The sequence below is a fragment of the Mustela nigripes genome, chromosome 13 (genome assembly GCF_022355385.1).
Source record: "Mustela nigripes isolate SB6536 chromosome 13, MUSNIG.SB6536, whole genome shotgun sequence".
NCBI classification, from domain to species: Eukaryota; Metazoa; Chordata; class Mammalia; order Carnivora; family Mustelidae; genus Mustela; species Mustela nigripes.
In genome coordinates, this window is record NC_081569.1 from 72,819,285 (window position 1) to 72,842,933 (window position 23,649).

Genomic DNA, 23,649 nt, shown 5'->3' on the forward strand with positions numbered 1-23,649 from the left:
TATTTCCTTAGCTACTCAGATGTGAACAAACTACTTTTCCCTTCAGTGGAGTACACCAGCCTCAAATTCCCAAAAAGGCTCATTACAAAGAAACTTAAATTTAAAAAGCAAAAAATCCTAGGGTTGCCTGGCTGGCTCAGTTGGAAGGGCATGCAATTCTTGTTCTTGAGCCCTACATTTGCCGTATAGATTACATACTAAATAAATAAAAATTGAAAAAAAAGGGCAAAAAATCCTAGAAACAAAGAAATGGTTTCTCAGCTAGCTAAAAGCAATTTCCAAGGATGGTCGGCACAGTCAACTTCCTAGATGCACAAACCCAGTTCCTGTTTTCATGTTGACCTTCACACTCTCGGGGTTTGGCTTCTCTGTGGCATAGTCCTCTGGTTCTTCAAACTGCCTTACCTTGATGCATCGTTTCTTCCCTTATTATCCTATGCCGATACCTGGGCCCTAAGCATGCCAGTAGTCAAGTGCATCTCCCTGCACCGCTGCGAGGCCTGGCTGCTACTCGGAGTGGAGCATGAAGTGGGCACTCACCTGGCTGTCAGTCAGCGGGAGCCAGTAGATGCAGGGAGCTGCCTTGGTCTTACGGAAAAGGTCATCCAGCAGCTTGGCAGGTGGTTCCTCCTGAGCTTTCTCTGAGGTGGAAGAAAGGGAGTCAGACCTTATGCCCTATGACCCTGTGTCCCATCCCATTTGGGTTCCTTTCCCACCTACTAGCAGGTATGTGTGTCCCCACAGCTAAGTACCTTTCTTCTCACTCTTCTTTTCTTTAGACTTCGCACGTTCCTTGCGGCGGCGGTCACGGGACCGTGATCGGGAACGGGGCCCTTCTCGAACTTTGTCCCGATCCCATTCACGCTCTGATCGAGTTCGCTCCCGCCGCTCCATTTCCCGTTCCCGCTCTGCCCACTGTTCCCGCACCGCCCGCTCCTGCTCCCGCTGCTCTGCCCGGGGGTGCTGTGGTGGCTGGGCTGGGGGTGGGGGCGGGGGGTGCAGGGGCCGTGGTACCCCCTGCTCCTCTGTCTTAGTTTCAGAGGGACGGTCCACCAAGAGGCCCCGGTGATAATCCAGCTGTGGGTAGAGGAGGGACAAGGACAGTCAGGATGGAGAGGATAACACTCCCACTGAAGGAGCCCAGGTATCAGGGCAGACAGATTTTGGAGCCCCTTGGTCCAACGAAAGGAACCAAGGGGTAGGGAGAAGAGGGAAAGGAATCTCAGTGACTGCAGGTTTGGCCAGGATCTCAGCTGGATTCTAGCAGATAATGGCCTTCCCTGCCCCTCTCCTCCTTCCTTTCCCTAGGTTTCTTACCTCATCTTGCTCGGCGTAGTCTGCACAAAGGAATTTGGGATTGGACTGGGGCCATTTGACCCCATGTAGAGCTGTGCGAGTGGCAACTGCTTCCTCTACTGTTGAGTACTGGTGGAGGAAGGGAGAAGGCAGAGGGTCACAACAGGCCTCAATCCCTCCCACTTGCCACAACCCCCTTGAACCTGCCCACATTGGTTACAAAAGGAAATATGCGCCACAACCTAGAAAATCAGCTTCCTCCCCTCACCGTTACAAAGCAGTGAGATTTGATCTTGTCAATCCAGAAGGCCTCTTCCACTAGAGTTCCCGTCCGGCCCAACAATTCCTTTAGTTGGCCTAAAGTGAAGGGGCGCACCTGCCAAGGAAAATGGAGTTTCCAGGTCTTGAAGAAGGCAAGAACACTCCTGTAACTAGTCTTCAGCTTCCCCAAGTATCTGGCACAGAAGTACAACTTCAGAGTGTGGGTGCAGAGCAGGGAGTATGAGAGGAGCGAAGAGCAGTAACACTAAGGGAGACACTAGGTGCCAAGCCCTCTGTAAATCCTCCAGACAGCCCTGTAGGCTCATACTTGGTCCCCATTTTTCAGAGGAGGAGACTGGCTGTGAAAGATTAAGTCACTCAATAAGTGAGTAACTGGCAGATCTAGGAGTGGAAGTAACAGGAATGCAAAGCTCAAACTTTTAACCACTGAACAAGGCTGTTCTGTGGGAAATGACTCCGACTCACCAAATTGGAGATGTGGACTCACCAAATTGGAGATGTGGACGATGTTACTGATCTTGCCCCGGGGTGGGGAGGGCACCTGAGCAGTTCGGACTGGGTCATCAATTGTAATGGAAACGCCAGACTTTTGCTGGCTAATGGAACGTCGAGTTAAAGTATCTCCTAAAGTCACTATCAAAAAGAGCAAAGGAACAGATTTCAGCAGGGAGCAACGCTAGCTCTCTTACCTCCGCTATGCCTTTCTCTTACTCCTTACCAAGCAGTCACTCTTCCACCCAACTGTGCTGAGTGCTTACAATGTGCCAGGTACTGTCTAGGCAGGGCGCCTGGCTGGCTCAGTCAGTTAAGTGTCTGCCTTCAGCTCAGGTCATGGACCCAGGGTCCTGGCATCGAGTCTGTTTCGAGGCTCCCCGCTTGGCAGGAAGCCTGCTTCTCCCTCTCCCTGCCACTCTGCCAACTTGTGCTCTCCTATCTCTGTCAAATAAATAAAATCTTAAAAAAAAAAAAAAACACACAAAGGAACTATCTAGGCAAAGCTCCTCATTATGGAGATTCAAAGATTCAAACCTAGCTTTCAGGCAGCTTACTAACTAGGAGAGGAAGGTAACAGAGATGCAAAACACTAGAATAAAAAGCAGGAAACATTAAAGGCTTTAAGAGAGGTCCAAATAAAGTGCACTGGGGATTCAGGGAGCTACAGGCTTCACCCACCTTTCTTTACTTCATGCTCCACAGGAGGGGGCAAGGCCACCTCTACCGAAACCTGGGGAGGTATAGGGGGTTCTGCTTCAGGCTCCTTCTCTTCTTCCTCTTCTTCCCTTTGCCCATTCTCCTGGCCCTCTGCAGGAACTACCTGTAAGGTATTAGATAATGGAGGAACTCTTAAACATCAAACTGGCCCATTCTTCTCCACCTCTGGTTTCCTGAGAGGGTGGGACAGTCAACCTAGCATGTTCCTTCCACTAGGAGAAAGATTTCATTTTCCTCCACTGGATCCGGGGATTATGAATGCCTCAGCTCTGCCATGAGGAAAACAAAGGCAGGAGTGGGCAAATTTTTTCTGTATAGGTCAAGATGAGAAATATTTTTAGGCCTTGTGAGTCATACACTCTGTTGCAACTCTTCAAGGAGAACGTTACAGCACTTAAGCAGCCAGAGATAAGAGTAAATTTTCTTTATTATGGACAAGAAATAGGATGTGGTAATCTGCTGACCCCTAAAATCACAATTAGCCCAACCCTCTGCATAGATGGCAGATCTCCCTTCCAGGACTCTAGCCTGGCAGCCTACTCAGTCCACTGCCTGCTCCCCTGACACTGGGTACAAGAGCCTTACCTGGGTGACAGTCCGGCAGATCTTCAGCCCCTTGTCATGGGTTCCATCATCACCATTACGCTCTGTCTCATCCTCAGAGATTCGGGAGTCATCAGCATGAAGATCCACAATAGCCTCCTGCCCCGCCAGGGGTTTGATGTCGGGGATGAGGCTCTGGGACACAGATACCCCCCACCCCGTTACACTGGGCCCGTGTCTACTCCCACCTCAATGTGTCTCATCCTCCCCTCCCTGGCTCCTCCCACCTCACCTTGAGTGACTCAGTGGTGATACTGATGGAGGGTTTCTTCTGTGTGGTGGCTGTGCTGGCTCCCCAACGCCGCTTCCGACCAGGCTGGCCCCCCTCTGTGTCACTGTTTCCAGCTGGCACCCCCTTGGTAGCTGCTGTCCCCAAGAAATAGGACCGAACAGTTAGATGGTCTTAGGGTCCTCTGCTGGTTCACACCATTAACACCTAAAGATAGCCTTCGACTGGAATTTCAGTAAAAGGTTTGTTACTTAAGGAAACTGTATTTGGGGATTGGGGATACCATGCTTCAGAGCGAACAATAAAAGGACTAGAGCCACTTTCTGACCAATAAAAACTACTGTATCTCTGAAGGCAAAGAGGGATGGTTAACTAGGGTGGTGAGCAGTTTAAACTTTTAGTGGCAGAAATAACTAAAGTCATGGGAAAGACCGACTGAGGACAGGGAATGCAGAAAAACAAGACTATATAATACTGATGTCTAAGTAAAATTTAAGACTGTGATGGGATCTGATCATGCTTTAGGTTCATTTTCACACTATGACTTCACATTAAGTTACAAAGATCTATCACACTTATTCGATTTAGAGTTCCTCATTGGGAAAATGTTAAAAATGTTACTGTTTGAGGTGTGAGCACTCTCCTTTCCTCAGACACTCCCTCAGAATAAAGGATAAACTGATGAACATTATAGAGGAGTCCCTCAAACCCACTGCTGGTTCTGAGGGTTCAGGTATCCGAAAGAGAAAATGCACGTAGGGCTAGATAGGAAACTGTGAGACACCTTATAGTGTCATTAGTTAAGAAAGAAATGTGACCTGGGGAAAATGACAGGGATTATCTGAAGTTTTGAATTTCAAAATGGAACCCTACATATGCCAAGACGACATAGATTCGTTGGGTGGAGGAAGTGGGGTGGGAAGGGGTGACCCAAGAATGCCACTGAGAGTGAGTGGAAACCTATTTCTCTACGAACTGATTTTTATGGTACTCCTGACCTTTATCAGGGATTTGGGGCTAGACTTACAGACAACGGAGATCTTCCTCTTGAATGATTTGGGCAGCGAGCTCTGTATAGAGAAGAAAAGGGGAAAAAAAAAAAAAAAAGAGAAAGAGACACACCCCACAGAGAGGGGGGAAGGAGGTTAGATGGGGCAGTCTTAGCACAGGCTCCAAAGACACAGAGAGAGAGAGACACAGAGACAGACAGAGACCAAAACAGAAGCGGCAAACGGCAAAAACGAAGCAGAATCAATGCAAGTTAGAGAAAAAAATAAAATCAAACATCACAGCAGGGGAAAGTCATCTAGTCCATACCACACCTGTGTATTAGCTTAACCAGAAATAAGCTGGAAGAGGAATTCAGGAGCCTCCCAGCCCTTTAAAGGCATAGGTCTTGTCCTCTTCCACTGTCTCTATGGGTCAAGAGGACAAAACGAAGCAGATACGCCCAGAATTGGGTCATCTAGTCCTCCTAGGTCTTCTTGCAAACTCTCAGAAAACATGAGGAAGCAAGGAAAACCAACTTTGGGATGGTCACTACAACAAGGTAAGCCTCTTCTTCTCAATGCCCAGCCTGACATCCAAGGACTGTGGCTCTGATTTACTGGGACAGCAGACTGTTAAGGCTGTCCATACCCCTACAGGGCAGAGCAGCACTAGACCCATCAAAGAGGATGCTCCTGAGCCAAGGGCCAGGATAAAGACTCTAAAGGTGCCTTTGGTAAAGGAAGGTTATTTTTTTTTTTGAGGGTCAAACTGTCCCCAGGGAGCCTCTTGGCTTTTCAACCCACTATAAAGAGCTCTACCAGTGCTCGCTTCGGCAGCACATATACTAAAGAGCTCTACCAGAGCCTTACTGTTTCCTCTCCAACCAAGGCTTAAGCCTTAGGGGCTCTGCCAAGAATCAGAAACTCCCAAACCTGCCTTTGAGCAAGTTTTTGCCCCCAACACTCAGTGGGACAAAGACTCTGGATAGAGCAAAAAGAGGGAGAGGGAGAAAAGGGGATTAGAGTATTTTTCAGATTTCAGTGCTTATTTCTGGAAAAACTAAGACCTACCACCCTTCTAAAGGGTAGGGCAGGACCCTCTTGATGAAATCCCTTTTCCCCATCCACCCCCCAGCCCCGTTTGTGTCGTCTAACCAAGTCTCCTTGGTCTCCGTTAAGGGCCAACCTGACCCCTAGCCGGGCCGCTCTCGATGGGTAAGTTAGTGAGGAAAAAAAAAAAAAAGAAAAGAAAAGAAAAAAAAGAATAGAAAAAAAAGTAAAGAAAGAAGGAAAAAAAAAGGTCTTAATTAAAACAGGAAAAACATGAACCAAATAAATAAATCCAATAAAGAAATCAGAAAAATAAAGAGAAAATAATCAAATAAAAGATTAAATAAAAAGAAAAAGAAGAAAATAAAGAAGAAAATAACTAGGAATATGACAAATGTTCCAGGTACCATCTCACACCTGGGATCTTCAGTTCAGCCAATCGCACCTCACTGTGTACTGTATCTAGTCAACCGCCGGTCCAATCAGAATGAGCCCTCCCTGCTAGGCGCTGTGCAATTGGTGGGGGGTTGGGTTGGCAAAAAAGGTGGGCGCACGGCGTGGTGGTCAGCACGGCACTGCCAGAGTCCTCCCAGGGGCGCAGGGGGGGCGGGAGGAAAACGTGTGGGGGGACGCTGCCCAGTTTCCATGATGTCAAGACAGTTCACTGGCGGTGGCCAGGCTCAGCGAGGGGTACAGGGGGAAAAGGGGCAGAGACATCAGTCCCAGCCCTGTAGGGGCATCATCTTGCAGTCCCTGATGAGATGGCCTGTGAGCAGCAGGAATGGTCCTGGCCTTTTATCGTGAGAGGCAGGCAGGACCCTATGTCCACCAGTGGCAAGATCCAGCAATACCACCACCCAATACTTGGAATCCAGGTGATGACTCCAGAGTCCCCTTCTCCTCTGCCTGTAAATGGGGAAGGGGTCCTCTCACCGAGTGGGATCATGGAGCCTCTGATGAAGGCAGCCTGGGGGCAGTAGGTGGAGAGCCCCAGGACCTGGCACACATTCAGCAGCAAGGTCAGAATACTTTTCTTCTGAGAGTTGTGTGTGGCATCTCCTCAGGGACTCCAGCTGAGACAGTGCTTCCAGTCAGGTGGATGGATGAACCCCTGCCTCCAGGGATGGAGGAGAAGTTGGAGCAACCAACATGCTGCCCTTCACCATGGACAACAGGGACCAAAGGAAAGTCCATCTGATGAGCAAGTGGTGATACATGGCTGGCTGTCATCAGCATTAAATCCCTGGGCTCAAACCCTAGACTTCTCTGCAGGGCTCCTAGTCGTCACAGCTTAAGCCGAGAGCCTCCACTCGGTATTTTACAGCATGGCACTGTGATCACAGACATTGACTCTTTAGGAGATCTTGGTGCCCTAGATGGGAATCCCAACAGTCTGTAGCAAACAAGGCAGCCCACAGTCCTCAAAAGGGTAAGGGCATGTGGACAGGCGCCCCAGCACTGACACAAGCTCTTCTTGGGGTGTCCCAAATAGGGAGATGATGCAAGTCCACCCCTTTCCAAATGCTTTTTGCTTTCTCAATACAAGTCTCTCCAGAACAGTGCTCTTCTTGGCCCCCTGATGTAAGCAAGGCAGGGAGGCAAAAGGGGGCCCATCACAGGATCCCATATACATGCCCCCCTCTGGCCAAGACACCTGGATAGCAGACTCGGCTCTGATTGGGCAGCTCAGTAGCAGCGGGTGGGTCCAGAGGAAGAGGCGGCATCAGCGATTGGCCAGTTGGGCAGGGTTATATTTTACGGGCGGATTACCGTACATGAGGTACTTGGACAAAGTTTTACGGGGAAGAAGGACCTTGTAATAAATAATATTCTGCACATCAAATCACTTTCACCGGCCCCCACCCCCGCAACACACACCAAAGAAAGGCTACACACACGACAGTCCCTCCCATCCTGTTACCCCGCTCCCAAACCCAGCTAATTCTTTATCTATTACTTTAAGAGACAAGAAGACTTCGCTGGCTCTGATGGGGGGAGTCCCCATGAATTGGGTGCAGGATACGAGATAACATATATGCTAAAAAAGGAAGCAGAGGAGTCAGAGATATATGGAGAAGGGGCCTTTGGGATCACCCCAAGTGCGGGCTTCTTAAGTAGCTATATCTCTCCGATATGACCACTAGAGGGCAGAGGAGGAACAAAAATTCCTCAGCACAGTTCATCAGCTGAGAACCACCAGAGCCCACTAGATGGCGGTGAGCCCCCACAGGCTTTTAAAAAGGAGGGAAAGCTAACAGTTACCACAGGGAGAAGCCTGAGAGGATAGCAGGAAAACTGGGCCTGGGTGTTGGATAAAGGGCCATTAACTGACTTGTCCTTTAGTTACAAACTTCCAACAGTTTGGACTGCACTTCCCCAACAAAAAAAAGAGGAATTTCAGAATGAACCCTGTCCCCATCACAAGGGGTCTCCCTTGCTAAACCAGCGAATTCTCCCTTGGCCCTATCCTGATCCAAATCTGCCTACCCCCTCCTTTAAGCTATCCCACTGTGTAAGAGTGATTACCAAAGTGTTCTAACTCTTTCTCCTCAGCCCGCTCCTGTCCACCCACCCCAACAGGTGGCTTGGAAATTTACCTCTTTCTTCTCCTCATCTTCAGCATTGCCCTCTGGGCGGTCATCATTGCTGACTTGGTCTGCAATAGGCACGGGGGGTTCTGGAACCTCATTTTCAGGTCTGTTTTCACTTGTGTCCATGGTCACTTCCTCCTTCTCCTCACTGACAGTATGGGCAGAGGTAGGGAGGGAAGGGCAGGGAAGAACCAAGGGGAAGAGAGAGCAAGATGTTAGGTTTGGGGTCAGGAAACCCCCATGCCTCATCACTTGGGTGGGGTTGGGAGAGCTGCTTTTCAGATGAGACTAGATACTTTGCCCCCACAGGAAAACTGGAAAACTGTTTTCCTTGGGAGAAGAGCACAGATCGTAGCAACCACATCCACCCACTGCTCAGATGGGATAAAGCTGTGACATGTGGGGTCAGGACTACCAACTGTTTTTAGGCAATTCAACAGAGTACTCTTACAAGTAAAGAAAACTGCCCTCTGAACAGTCCCTCAAATGTGACCGATTTGCCCACAACCCTATACCCTCCCTATCCCCTGGCCACAGGCATCTTTTAACAAAATTGCATGAGAAATTAAGGGAAGCCTGACTGCTTAAGACAAGAAAGAATGGCTGTGGCAAGTGATCCCACGCTTGTGTTTACAATCAACTGCTTAATAAGGCCTACCGACCCACAGGATCTGGAAACAGGAATGGAGAAATTGGGGGGGGGGGGAGGCTGTGGTTGCAGGGAAAGCAGGGCTGGTAAGGGTTCAAACTTCAGTAAGGACACTCTCATCCAAAAGGAAAAATGACAAATGCTGGAGTTTGAAGGCTCAGAGAAGAATCAGGCCACTTTTACCTTCTCAGAGGTGTAGGAATTGTTCTTACATTCAGCTTTCGCCCAGTTTCTCCCACTCCCTCATTCCAACTTCCAAGAGATAAAGAGAGCAGGCCTCCCAGTCAGGACACACCCTCCCCCACACCCTGGATCCCCTCCCCACTACAAATACTGAATCCCCCCACCCCCACTCTGAATCACACAAGTTAGCTCCCACTTCAGGGAATGAATCCCAGAGATTCACTTAAGATAAACTATCTTCCCATCTCCTTTTTCTGTCTTCATTCGTAACTTCTATCTCTAATCTCACTCCCACTACCACCCAAAACATTAAGGGGAAAAAAAAAATCAAATTAAGATGATCAGGGACCCAAGACCCAGGAGAGGGGAAATGAAGCATCCCCACACTGAGAACCACCACCAGAAAATTCAGCATTCCCCATAGGCTGACTGACACTCAGAGGTCAGAACAGCCTCCCCAGAGCAGGCGGGGAGGGATGCACGGGAAGGGGGAGGGGAAAATCGGAACTGTGCCCCCAGCTATCCGGCACCCACAGAAACACGCGATTCAACTGCCTAAATCTAAAGAAAAGACTTATACAAAAAATACCTATTTCCCATACGGAGAGGGCAAGTTGGGCCAATTAGAAACCAGGCAGGAAGGACAAAGGGGGAAAGCAGAATGACTGAAAACAAACCAAAACGAAAAGACGGAATGAAAGCCATGGGGAAGAGGAGGAGGATGAGGTAGGCTAGAGCGGTGGGGAAAAGGGATACATGGAAACGTGAAGCTCTCACCCTTCTTTGCTTTCTGATAACATGATTTTTTTCTCCCCCTGGAAGTGCTGTTTATCCCTTTCTGGAATGGAAGAAATAACAAAAACCAAACAAAAAAGATCCTAAAAATTAAAAAAAAAAACCCACAACACCTTCCTTGTCCCAAGAGCCCACCACCTCCTCCCCAGCCACCCGATCCAGAGAGAGAAAATCGAGATGCAGCAACTGGGGATCCAAAAAATGGTAAATGGAAGGGGAGGTGGTGGTGGTGGTGGTGAGGGGAGGCTAAAATAGATCTGGCTTTTAAGAGATAAGCGTTAAGTCCTCACGGCAAACCCCGAGTTCAGCTGGATTGGTCTCTCTGGAGAAGGAGGAGGAAGAGGGCCAGGCTGCTGGTAGTGGCTGGCTCTATTGTATTGGCGGAGCGGCGGCGATCAGCCGGAGACATGCAGGGGAGCCATCTTGCCACTTACCCAGCAGCCCGTGTGTGCGGATGGGGGAGGGCCCTGCTGCAGCAGGGGAGGGGAAAGAGAAGAGGGAGGGCGCTGAGTGAGCAAGGTTCTTATCCTCTGGCAGGCCACAGGGAGCTCACTGCTGGCTCAATAGGCCTGGCCTTTTTCCTTCTTTTCTCAGGTTACAACAGCTACCGAGGCCTAACCCCACAGGGAAAGGGTGCACTCTCCTTGTCTTCCCAGGGGGCGGGGGAGGGGGGCTGGGTGGAGAGGACATACAAAGTTACAGCTGCTTGCCTGGAAGATTCCAGAGAAAGGAAGAAAGGGGAACAGCCGAGTTTGGGAATTAAAAGTGACTAAAGAAGGAAGATAACAAAGTCAAAGTTTAAAAAGACACAGAATGGAGGGTCATGAGCAAGTTTTCATGTGCCCACCTCCTTCCATCCTAGAAGCCAGTCAGCTGTTCATGCAGGGAGGTGGGATGAGAACTGGCTCTATCCAATCACTGGAGGAGCTAGCTGGCTGCTCACCCCAAGCAATGACCACGTGTTATTACTCCAACCTGTCTTTTCTCCAGGGATGGCGGGAGGAGAGGATAGAAGAGAGCTCCTTTTTGAATTACCAGTAGAGAGGGGGAGAGATGTCTCTGAAGAGATGACAGACAACTTTGTTTCACAGAGTCTTTAATCAGGTCACCCTGCCCTGGGGTCCACTGGAGCCAGAAAGGAAAAGGATAAACAGGGCAAGGGAACCTTGGGTAGCTGAAGCATGAAGGCCACTTCTTGGAGCAAGGGCTCCAAGGTGGGGGCTCCGAAGTAGATAGGAAGCCGGAGAGAGCTGTTACATGGGCGGTTGGTGGTGGTGGGGGGGGGAGGTAGAGGGCTGTCTGCTGGGCCTGAAGTGTTTGGGAACTAAATGGAAATTATTAATCATGGGCATCTTCACCAGACTAAATGTGAAATAACCTGACTCTAACCACTCAAAAAAAAAAAAAACCACACTCAGTAGATGCTCAAAGACTCCTTTTTTGACTACAGAGATGCTCCTTTTGCATCCTAGCGGCAGCAGAGGTTTAACAGTAAGGTATTTAATCAAAAGCTTGGTATTTATTGTCTCATTTGTAGTATCAGAGCTTTCAGCCAGGAATAAATTTTCCTCCCCACTGCTTAGAATCTTGTACATGCTGACTACATGCTAAAGTGGTCATGTTTACACATTACTCTAAAAGTTCCCTTTCACTTAGTCATCCCTGTCTGCTCATTAAGACTGAGAGCTCTGCAGTCAAACTGGCTAGGGCCCAATCATGACCTGACCTGTTCCCACACAAGTTCTGTGACACTGGGCTAGTCTCTGATCCTGTAAAGTGGGGATCACAAAATACCTATCTCATGGAACAGTATGATAAGGCTTTGCCCTCAGAAGTCTGGCTTGGACAACATTCTAGGTCAAGGTAAGGATATGCATTAAAAACATGTACATTTAATATGCCATTTATCTCATTTGATACCACCTATGGAGCTTTTTCTGAGTTTTCTCAAAGAGTAGACTGCACTTTCTCTGATGTGAAGGCACTCAGTAGTTGGTCTGACAGGTTTTCAGCAAGGACCTCATCACTTTATAATAACCGCTGGATGACTTGCCCCACACCTCCACCTTGTAGGACTCCTCAGGGTCAGGGACTACATTTCTCAACCCTAGCCCAGGGCCTAACACAAAGAAATGGTCAGTAAATATTTCTGAACTAGGCTGTCATTGTGTGTACCAAGTGGACACTTTAATGACTGCCTGCTGATCTAAGTTTTCTTCTTCTTAAAGTAAGCTCTACACCCAATGTGGGGTTTGCACTCATGACCCCAACATCAAGAGTCACATGCTCTCAACAGAGCCACAAAGCACCCCAAAGTTTTCTTCTTAAACATCACTTTAGATGGAATTCCCACAAGGAATGTTACCTCACAAAAATTGTTACCTTCCAACATCCTCAAATCAACTGTCTTAAAATAGTTTCAGCTGCCAATATGCCTCTCCAGAAGTAGCTTCCCTGGAGGAAAAGTTTTTCTTTCATTGGAAATTCTTTCTCGTTTTTTCAAGAATGAGAATTTTATGACATTATCCTTGGCCTTCTTTAGACTCAGTGAGTTTGTGTCATCTATTTCCCCAGAAACAATTCTGTGGGATCCAGGATTCCAAAGACTTTATTTTCATAAGAAAAAGGGGAATCCTTGAAACTGCCCCCAAAAGAGACTCAAACCTACTGGTTGCAGGACCAGTCCCAAAGCCTTGTCAGCTACTTGTCAGAGGTCCACGCAGCTTTTCTTTGTAGCCCTTTTTAAACAAAAGGCATCTAGACATCTCCCTTCCCACATTTAAGTTCTTGCACAAATATTTCTGGTATCTTTGAAAAATCTGTGAAACTGCATGGGGGCTTAGGGACAGGAAACCTCTATCCATAATTGAACAGCACAAAAAGCATCTGCAGCCCAGAAGAAAAGGACAGAACTATTTGGAGATTAACAACATCACATTATAGTTCATATCTAAGATTCAGAAAAAAAGAGAAGGAAATTTCTACAGGCGTGTATATTTGAATTTTAGTTACTGCAGAAAATTCACGAGGAGCTGAGGACCTGATATGAAATAGTGGGATGCGACTATTCTCAGGCAGTGAGTCTTAAATACAGAATACCGCAGGGGCATACTAGTTTCAAGATAACCAAGGATGATATGATTTGGGGGGTATGTCCTTAGATTCCAATTTCTCAGTAAGCAAATACCATTGATGATCACCAATAAATTCTACTTTTAAAAATTATGCATTACTGGCATACTGGTACTGTGGGTTCCCTGGAGTGACCATTACATTGTCATATTGGCTTAAAGGACTATTTTCTTCCTTGTACTTAGGCAAAAGGACAAATAAACATAATAAGCCAAAAGCCAAAAGCCACTATTGCCTGCAAGGGTTGTGTACTCAGAAGGTTGTATTAAGAAAAATTCAGGTTTGCATCAACTACTGCTGGATAATACAGTTGCTCACATGTTAAGTTCTTTTTTCTCCCCTATTATTTTTTTTTAATGTAAAAACAGAGTAGCATCATATTCTGCTGTATGAAGACACTTTTGTTATATCCATAGCAGGCAGAAGACTGGATTTTGGAACATGGCTCAACTGAAATAGGACTGAGGGCCACAAATTCCTGTTCCAAGCAATGACAAGATACCTTACCTCATAAATTAACAATTCCTCAGGGCACAATCAGAATCAGAATGGATTTAACAAAGCACAGAAAAAGTTAGGCAAGCTCTTCCAGGTGCTGACAGGTCCTTGAAGTCTTTTTTTTTTTTTTTTTTTTTTTTAACATTTTACTGATTCAACAGGCCCCAGCTCCGTCTCTTGTTGAGACAGATAGGAAAACCAAGGTGAAGCCACAAGTAGTCTTTTCCATTTAGCACTGTTGATCCCACTTTTAAAATTGGCCAGAGGCTCCAGAGGTCACCAGACTGAAAACTAGGACTCTAGAGGAGTGAAAGACTAGGACGACTGGTGTGAATCAGATGCAGTATGGCTTCCAGAAATGGAGGTAAAACTCTTCAAGAGTCATTTACCAAATCCAGTGCCAGAATAGCCTATGAGTTTAGGCCCTTGGGCATGTCTTTTTATTAGGCTGCTGAATAGACCATCTGGGAGACAGGCAGAGGGAAAGGGGATGTGTGTGAGTTACTCCTGAACTCAGACTGCATTTCTCACCTATAAGCTGCTTCACTGAAGCTTGCCTAGGCAACAATGGACAGTCTGTATTTCCCCAGGGTGCCACTTGCCTATCACCTTGTTGGAATTAATGTGACTAGATTACCTGTCATAAAGTGGAAAATCAAAGGCACCTTTACGTGGGGAGAAAAACTCTGTACAGGACTCCGAGTTTTAAGTGCCTTGGACTTGCATGCTAAAGTCCAGAAATAAAGATGCTTCAAAACAGCATCAAGTGCTATTTTGTTGCCAGGATTTCATACACCCACTAAATTTCAGGGCAAGCAAAAACCTTCTTAGAAAATTACTTGCTTCCCAAAGTGTAAAGGAGGCAGCTCCTCAGGCCCAATTACTAGTAGGTTGTCAACACCTACTTCAAAACTGCCATTATACAAAGGACATGCTGCAGCCCCTTGGGATGGGGTAAGGAAGGTAAGGTATCTCTGGTTGATCGATATGGAAGGGAAGGTGTCACCCCATTTCCTCATCGATGGTGTAGCTGGGGAATCCTGAACACCTTCCAGAATCCGCGGGGTTTTCACTTTATGGTCCTAGAAGAAAAACCCTCTCCAAAGGATAATGTACCCTCCCCAAAAGGGAAAAACAAAACTTTTCAAAGGAAGTAGAGTGAACTTTTGACTTTCAACGAAAAAAGTAATGGCCACAAGATGGCAGCAGAGACAAGACTATTAGAATAGACTAGCGAAGGTGTATCCCAAGGCAAAAGCTATACAGATAGTAAGGAGTACAAAACTAGTATTAATGTCATCAGGAAATAAGATAATAAATCATGTCACCTGCCCTCCACCCTCCAAAATCAGTCTGAAACGCTCAGAAGAGTGTAAATTATTAGACTTTTACATAAAGGGAAAAAGCATACTGGTAGTATTAGTGTTAAAAAGACATAAAACCAACCGAGAACAACTTTAGGCAGCCAACTGTCTAAACTGGATGTTCACTAAAGAAGCACAGGATTCTTGATGTCTAAAAGCTAAGCAATCTTGGGACGCCTGGGTGGCTCAGTTGGTTAAGCAGCTGCCTTCGGCTTAGGTCATGATCCCCGCGTCCTAGGATCGGGTCCCGTATTGGGCTCCTTGCCCCGCGGGGAGCCTGCCTCTCCCTCTGACTCTGCCTGCCACTCTGCCTGTGCACTCTCTCTCTCTCTCTCTGACAAATAAATAAATAAAATCTTAAAAAAAAAAAAAAAAGCTAAGCAATCTTATTTCCACAATGTTTTGCTTTTCATTTCCTTTGGGACTCTAAAGCCAGGAATTTGGGTTCAATGGCTTCTTAACGTATGTATAGTACCTAGCTCAGAATAATGAATGATATAGCTATTCTTACTTGTACTTTTCTAGAACTAAATATAAGGAATAAAAACTCACATTAACTATGTAAATGGTAAAAATCAATCCAAAGGTCCCAGAAACAAACTTCTGGTTGACAGATGCTTCATATTTTGCTGTACTGTATCCATAAAAACTAAGATAGACTATGCTTAATAAAAAGATGGCTAGCAACTAAGGAAAACAACAGAAACTCAAAACACCTCTCTGTGCCTTTCTTGGTAGACTCTTGACATCCTTTATTAAAGTGTGTTCCCAGGCTCAGATATAGCTGGTAAATATGAGTTAAACACTGAGTTAAAATGCCCTGAGTCAACTCCCTTACACAGCCCTGAGTTTGGAAACCAAAGCCTCCGCTATTTGCTCCTTAAAGGAACTATTTTGGTCAGATGATCCCAGATAAGCTCTCTAACCACCACTTTTCAGAGTATCTTAAGAAAGTCGGTGGTGCCTCTCAATGTAACTGAAGCCTAGCCTTTGTCCAGATAAAGCTCTGCCTTTACGTTTTAAAAGGAAACTAGGACTGCTTAGTCAAAGAACCCCAGGGAGCAAAGAACTACTCCACACTGCCAGTTTCCTGTTATACCCCAGCTGAGAGAGATTACTTACACAATATGATGAATCCTTTCTGATTCTGGTAGGTGAGCGGTCTGGGTCTCTGAGGTTTGGGGCTGTGTGGCAGCTGGTGGCTCTGCCTCTTCAGCTTCACATTTCTTTGGGCTCCCCTGTCAGAACAAACATAGCAAAACACCCATAGCAACAAACTTAAATCTGCTTGGTTCCTTTTTTTTAAGCTGGAGCTGGTAAAAGGCAAAGCAGGACTTCCATAGTGGCAGCTCCACACTTAGCCCTATAGATCTTTGTTATTTTTGTTTAGAAAGTGGAATGGAATGCTGCTTAAGGAATTTCTATGCCAGCAATCATTTTATTAGACTTCTTCTTTGAGAGAACTAAGAAAAGCCTTCCTCTGGGGCAGAAAAAAGGATGACACTCTGTGGAAGTGACCCTGGGAGCCCTGGAGAGGAGGACCTTGCTGCCTAGCCTCATATAGAGCTTTCATGAACTAGGGGGTTGGAACGGAGGTCACTGGAATCATACAGGTATCCCCAACCATCTATATTTCTACTGAACCTTATCCAGACTGACCTTCTAGTTTTATAGCTAAGACAAAAGGGAAAATCATGCCTAATCCTCCATTTCCTTCTAGGGAGGGGCATAATAGCCTACCCGCTCAGGCTGTAACCTCTGGGTCACATGCTTTTCAGCTGGCTCAGGTTGGCTCAAACGCCTCGCTCGGATAGAGGATGAGGTGGAAGTCCTGTCCTTTGGCTCAAGGACCTGCAGTTGTGGCACTGGTGGAGTTGCAACCTCCTGACCAGAAGAGGGATCTTTGGTTTCAGTGTAGCTGGTGCTGCTGTCCCTGGAGACTCCAGGGCTCAGAGACTAAAGAAATGAAGCACATAAGGCAAATTATTTTATATGGTATATATTCAGTACATCACTGAGTCTTCCAACTTCCGCTGACTCAATTTAATACTTTGGACCCTTCCCTCCCTATGTTTATTCCTCCTTGAATTCGTGATCTCCTTGACTTCCTAGAGTATTCAGCAAATTAAGTCCCAACTATGTGCTAGAATACTAGGATACACATGTAAAAAGGCCTGCACATATCTTCAAGTTTATAGTCTAGTGAAGACAGATAAAGGATTCAGCTTTGGAATCCAAGGGACTCAAAAAAATTAAAAGGACTCTGTTTAGGGATTGATGAATTAAAAATTAGATTCTGAAAAGATGGGAAAGTAATCACTGACCTGGGGAGTAAAGGAAGCTTTTCCCATTCCTGACAGAAATCATAATAGGTTCTCCTGGGGTTGAAAAACACTGGAATACAAACAAAACACCAACGCACCCAGGATTCTCCCACACTTACTTTTCTGCTGTTGCTTGAAGCTGAACGAGAACGGGAACGGGAACGGGAACGTGACCTGGACTCTGATGTTGATCGGGAGCCCATCTCGGATCTGCCACGAGGGTTGGTGTGAGTACGTGCCCGAGATACATCTCTCTGCTTGGATCTTGGAGATGAGTGAGACTGAGAGCCTGAGCTGTCAGGAGAGCGAGATCTTGATCTAGAACTGGAGGATGAAGAGGAGGACCGGCTTGAGGAGGAGTCAGCTGACTCTTTCAATCTGTGGCTTGGGAGAAGGGTATGAGAAGCCCTTCTACCTTCCTTCTGTTCCAAAGACAGCTGTTTCAGAGATTCCTCAGTGATCCCTTTGGCCGGTGCTAATTCCTCGATTTTAAGAGGGAGTGGTTGAGCAGATTTTTCTGCCTCAGTTTCAAGACCCTTCTGGGTTGAGCATTCAGCTAGTGTGCTTTTCTGAACTAGAGGCAGGACACTCTCCTCTGGCACTTGCTCTGTTTGAGTTTCTGCTTTGGTGTCTGCAGGACTTGACAAAGGAGATAGGCCTCCCACCAGCTGGACAGTATGCTGAGATATTAACAGCTCCCTGACCTCAGCATCTGTATTAGGAGGAGAGAGCTGAGTGAGGACAGGGGGAGCTGGGCCTTCCATGGGCTCTATTTCTTCTTCACTCTGGAGCTGTGTAGTAGGTGGTGGAGAAGATGCTTCCTTGGTAAGTAAAGGTGGGGGAGTTTCCTCCTCATTGGCATTTTGCTCTGGTTGTAGCACAAGAGGGGCCTTTTCTAGATCTTCAGTCAGTCGAGGGGGGGAAGGAGACTTTGATTTTTCCTCCAAGCCTTTTGAAGATTTTATTTCCTTTTCTTCTTTCTCAAAAGGAAAAACTGTTTTCATTTCTTTCTCCTGCTGATGTCTGGCCATATGACTTCTTCTGGCTTCTTCCTGGGACCTTGTGACTCTTCCTCCTCTCTCTAACCCCTCCTGTTCCTGGGATCTTACGGTTTGGGGTCTCTCATCTATCATCTCCTCTGGTTTTACTCTGGGCAACTCTTCCCCCTCTTCTGCTTCCTCAAACTGTTTCAGGACTGGTGCATCCCTAGATTTTTGTCCTTCATCCTCCTCTTCCTCTTCCTCCTCTTCTTCCTCTTCCTCCTCCTCCTCTTCTTCCTCCTCTGTTTTCAAATTTCTATCTGCTCTGACCCTCAGATTTCTGGAAGGTGTTTCTTGATCTTCTTCCTCCTCAGCCACCTGGCTACACTCAGAGAGTTTAGCTGCTCTTGCCTAAAAGAAAAGATATACAATGGATCCAAGTATCTTTGCTCACTATCAGAGGGGAAAGGGTCTTTCAGGAGATACACATAGGAAGGAAAAACTCAATGATACAGGCTTGCATCTACACAAACAAGTGTGCCAGTAAACAAGCACGACCTATCAAACTCTTATGGGGATCAAAACAGAGTACAATAATGAAACTGCTACTAGTTCATTTTTTAGTTTCAAGCTTTAAAAATAAACACAAACTGAACATCTAGAAAGTGGCAAGGGGGTGGGGGAACCAACCTATCATTGCTTAATGTAATTATTTTTATCATTTTAGTATATTTAATTTTTTTCCCCATCGTTTCTTTTCCATACTCATAATCATACCACAATACACTTTTGTGTTCTGCCCACTTAACACTGTATCATATGGCTTTAAAGTTCTAATTGAATAACTGTATCTTTTCTAATAATGTACTTTAATAATACAGACCAGCCTGTTAACTTTCATAATTTAGTTTTGATTTTTATATATTTGCTTAGAAATCTGAGTAGACCTAATCGAAAAACAAAAAAATAGTTCTTTTGTCTGGGCTGCCCATATACCACCCAGACTGAGAAGACCTGGACACTTTGGGGGCCACTGGGGTCACAGCCACATCAGCAAACACTGAAGTCAGAGAAGGCCAGGGTAATGCTGGGGCACACATCATCACGTGATCAATTTCAACAAATATCACCCAAGTTACTCTGGAAACGTTGGTATGAGGCATGAGCACTTAAAGAGGAACCAGAGCTTCTGCCCATCTGTCAACCTTGACAAATGGTGGACCTCCATCAGTTAGAAGACACGGGTAAAGGCTGCCAGAAACAAGCCTAGACCTGCTCCTATCCCTGATGTGGTGCACTCAGGCTACTAGGAAGTTTTGGGAAAGAGAAAGCTCCCCAAACAGCCTGTCATCGTGAAGGCCAAATTTCTGAGTAGAAGAGCTGAGGAGAAGATGAAGGGGGTTGGAGGGTGCTGTGTCCTGGTAGCTTGAAGCCATCTGGAAAAAGGTTCATTAAATGCCAACAAATACTTTTGGAAAAAAACAAAAAAAAAGAAAAATGAACAAAAAGCACCCCCCCCCCCGCCAAAGAAAAAACCCACAATGAGATAAAGAGGAGTACTACAGAAATGTAAAGAGACACAAACTTTGAAAAAGTCCAAGGAAGAGGAGCAGGAGATACCCAAAGCAGTACTTAAAGAAGTGACAGATGCTTTAAGAGGTATTTGAGTTACCTGTCTGACCCTGGATGATCGTCTTTCTCCTTTTCTTGGTTTATCATCATCAGATTCACCTTTCTCTTCAGAAACAGAGGAGCTTTTTCCTATCAAATGAAAGAAAATCAAGTCAGATTCATGGCATAAACATTCATTCAAGAATGCTTTCTAAAATTCAATCACAGCATATGAACTCGACAATACATATCTGTATTAATTAAACTACGTGAGGGACTATATGAACTTCTAAGGTGGGGGGTGGGGCGGGCGCCTAGGTGGCTCAGTTGGTTAAGTGTCTGACTCTTGGCTTTGGCTCGGGTCATGATCGCAGGGTCCTGGGACCAAACCCTGTGTTGGGCTCCACACTCAGTGGGGAGTCTGCTCCAGGATTTTCTCTCTCCCTCTGCCCCTCTCCCTCCTCACATATGCGCACTCACTTGCTTGCTCCCAAAAATAAAGAAATAAATCTTAAAAAATAATTAAGTTCTAAGGGTCTTATTAATAATTCCTGCTGTGCACATCTGGAATATTTTCAGTATCTCAAAGCCAATTCACATATTACAAACAACTGGAAAATAATCATTGGTGGCTTCATAACTACCAGGGGCTTCAAACTGTCTTGCAGGGATGTACAAAGTGTACTTATTTCTATAAAATGTTTTGTCACCATTTTTCTGGATTGCCTATTGCAACCACTAGTTTTGAACAAAATAGGATGATTAACAGTTCGCGAAACAACAATCCTATGAAATAAAGTACTTATAAAATGAATTGTTTTTAGGTCCTAAAGTTCCTAGAAATTACTTCAAGACACTGGACAGGGCTTCAGAAATGGGCCCTCTCAATTACGTCTTTACATGAAAAGCTCAAAGTGAGATTTCTTTTTGAAGGGAAAAATAAGGGGCGCCTGGGTGGCTCAGTGGGTTAAAGCCTCTGCCTTCAGCTCAGGTCATGATTCCAGGGTTCTGGGATGGAGCCCCCGCATCAGGCTCTCTGCTCAGCAGGGAGCCTGCTTCCTCCTCTCTCTCTGCCTGCTTCTCTGCCTATCAAATAAATAAATAAAATCTTTAAAAAAAAGAAAAAAAGAAAGAAAAAATAAGTTTAAGAAAGCTTGAAAACCATCAATCTAGGTCATTTCAAATAATAACTCCATATAAAACTGGAAAAAAAATTTCATTCACATTCCATGAATGAAGGTAACTGTGCATAAATCACTTAAACAATTTAATCTTGGGGCACTTGGGTGGCTTAGTTGGTTAAATGTCCAACTCTTGATTTTGGATCAGGTCATGATCTCAGGGTCATAAGACTGAGCCCTGCATTGGGCTCCGCACTGAGCACGGAGCCTGCTTGACATTCTCTCTCTCCTCCTTTGCCCCTCCTCACTCTCCTGCAAGTGCTCTTACTTTTTTTTTTAAGATTTTATTTATTTATTTATTTGACAGAGAGATCACAAGTAGGCAGAGAGGCAGGCAGAGAGAGAGAGGAGGAAGCAGGCTCCCTGCTGAGCAGAGAGCCTGACGCGGGACTCGATCCCAGGACCCTGAGATCATGACCTGAGCCGAAGGCAGCGGCTTAACCCACTGAGCCACCCAGGCGCCCCTGCAAGTGCTCTTATTCTTAAAACAAAATACAAAAAAAGGACCAACAACCAGGCTGTGGTCTAAATGTCTTGACCAAAAAAGGGCAGAAATGAACTGAAAGATTTCTAATATTACTACCAGTATTAAAATATTACACAAAATATGGGGTGCCTGCGTGGCTCAGTGGGTTAAAGCCTCTGCCTTCGGCTCAGGTCATGATCTCAGGGTCCTGGGATAGAGCCCCAGGCTCTATAGGGCTCGCTGCTCAGAGGGGAGCCCGCTTCCCCTCCTCTCTCTGCCTGCCTCTCTGCCTACTTGTGATCTCTCTGTCAAATAAATAAATAAATAAAATCTTTAAAAAAAAAAATTACACAAAATAGCAATGCAGATATTGATGGGAGCCAGTTTAGAAAACAGCTTTAAGATAAGTATATTCCAGATACATAGTTAGATTGGGCTCAATTTTAATATAGTACAAAAGGCTTAAATAAACCATGAAACCATGTCCTAGACTAAACTGGTACAACTAAAACAGGTGGTGTTTTATTTTTATTATTATATTATTATTAGATGGCTTATATTATATATACACATATATATTATATATACTATTATCAGATGGTTCCAACCCAAGGTCTTGTTTCTATATCCCGACAATCTAAAAGGAATTAGTCTTTGCTCCTGTAATTAAAAGAAGAAACAGAAAATGAACTAAAAGACTGCACATATTCTGTAAAACTTTACTCCATGATCACTTTACTCACAGGATCTCTGAATATATACCATTTCATATCTGGGTTAGTGAATAAAGACTTGCATTATGGGTGTCTGTACAGGATCTATGGTTAGGATATTCAGTAACAAGCCAGATTCTCTAGCAAACACTGAGGGATAATCTGTAAGAAATTAATAATGTGGTGATTGTAATAATTAATAATTAAATTAAATAACCTGGATTATTTAATTAATAAATTAACCAATAATTAAATAACCTGGAATAGGTTAAATTACAACATGAGTAAAACCGAAAAGAAAACTGTTTTCCATTAATTTTAGATAAAGCTCCTCTACAAGTTTAAAATAACCAATTTTTATAGTTTAACAAAAAAGAAAAAATAAGGTAGAGGCTAGGGGGTAGGATGAACAGGCAGAGCAGAGAGGATTCTTACAACGGTGAAAATACTCTATGATACTGGAATGATGGATATGTCATATACATCTGTCCAAACCCATAAAAGGTACAACTTAAAAGTGAACCATTAAGGTAAAATGTGGATCTCAGGTGATTATGACTTGTCAATGTAGGTCCTTCAATTTTAAGAAATGTACCACAATGGGGGCACCTGGGTGGCTCAGTGGGTTAAAGCCTCCACCTTTGGCTCAGGTCATGATCCCAGGGTCCTGGGATGGAGCCCCGCATTGGGCTCTCTGCTCAGCAGGGAGCCTGCTTCCCCTCCCCTCTCTCTGCCTGCCTGTGATCTCTGTCTGTCAAATAAATAAAATCTTAAAAAAAAAAAAAAAAAGAAAAAAGAAAGAAAAAGACATGTACCACAATGATGGAGGAATGTTGTTAATGGGAGACACTATGCATGTGAGGGAGTAGAAGGCATACTGGAAATCTCTGTACCTTCCTCTCAATTTTGCCATGAACCTAAAACCATCTAAAAAAATGTCCTGAGGGGTGCCTGGCTGCCTCAGTTGGTAGAACATGAGATTCTTAATCTCAGGGTTATGAGTTCAAACTCCATGTTGAACATTATTTTTATAAAAATTTTTTTAAAACGTCTGAAATTCATCCAGATACTTAAGAATTTAAAAACATAAATAAAAATAAAAAAAGAAGGGGCGCTTGGGTGGCTCGGCTGGTTAGTGTTGACTTTTGATTTCAGCTCAGATCATAATCTCAGGGTCATGAGATCGAGTCCTTTTGAAGCCTGCTTAAGATTCTTTCTCTCACTCTCCATCCGCGCCTCCCTGTCCCCTTGCATACTATCTCTCTCTCTCTCAAAAAAAAAAAAAGTTAACTAGGTCAGAGGGACAATAAATATCTGAATATTGTAGATATTTTAAGCTTTACAAAGACAAAGAAAGGTGAGGAAGATTATAGAGCAAAGTTTCAACTGAGATTTTGTTTTTAGTTTGTGAGACTATATAAATTGTTTAAAAACTTGGTTTTTCTTCTAGTTTTTCCAAATTTTCTTTAATACATACTACTTTTTATAATAAAATATTATT

At 45.1% G+C, this 23,649-nt stretch overlaps 1 protein-coding gene across 1 annotated transcript in view; it reads right to left on the reverse strand.

The window, feature by feature from the left end:
* Positions 1–23,649, reverse strand: part of ACIN1 (apoptotic chromatin condensation inducer 1) — a 34,770-nt gene that overhangs the window by 1,185 nt on the left and 9,936 nt on the right. Inside the window, 14 exon segments of the mRNA XM_059372905.1 lie at positions 541–641; positions 753–1,077; positions 1,318–1,425; positions 1,565–1,672; positions 2,066–2,211; positions 2,752–2,893; positions 3,376–3,528; positions 3,626–3,759; positions 4,650–4,692; positions 8,259–8,400; positions 15,996–16,111; positions 16,614–16,829; positions 17,317–18,588; positions 19,850–19,938. Of these exon segments, the coding sequence (XP_059228888.1) occupies positions 541–641; positions 753–1,077; positions 1,318–1,425; positions 1,565–1,672; positions 2,066–2,211; positions 2,752–2,893; positions 3,376–3,528; positions 3,626–3,759; positions 4,650–4,692; positions 8,259–8,400; positions 15,996–16,111; positions 16,614–16,829; positions 17,317–18,588; positions 19,850–19,938 (3,095 nt within the window).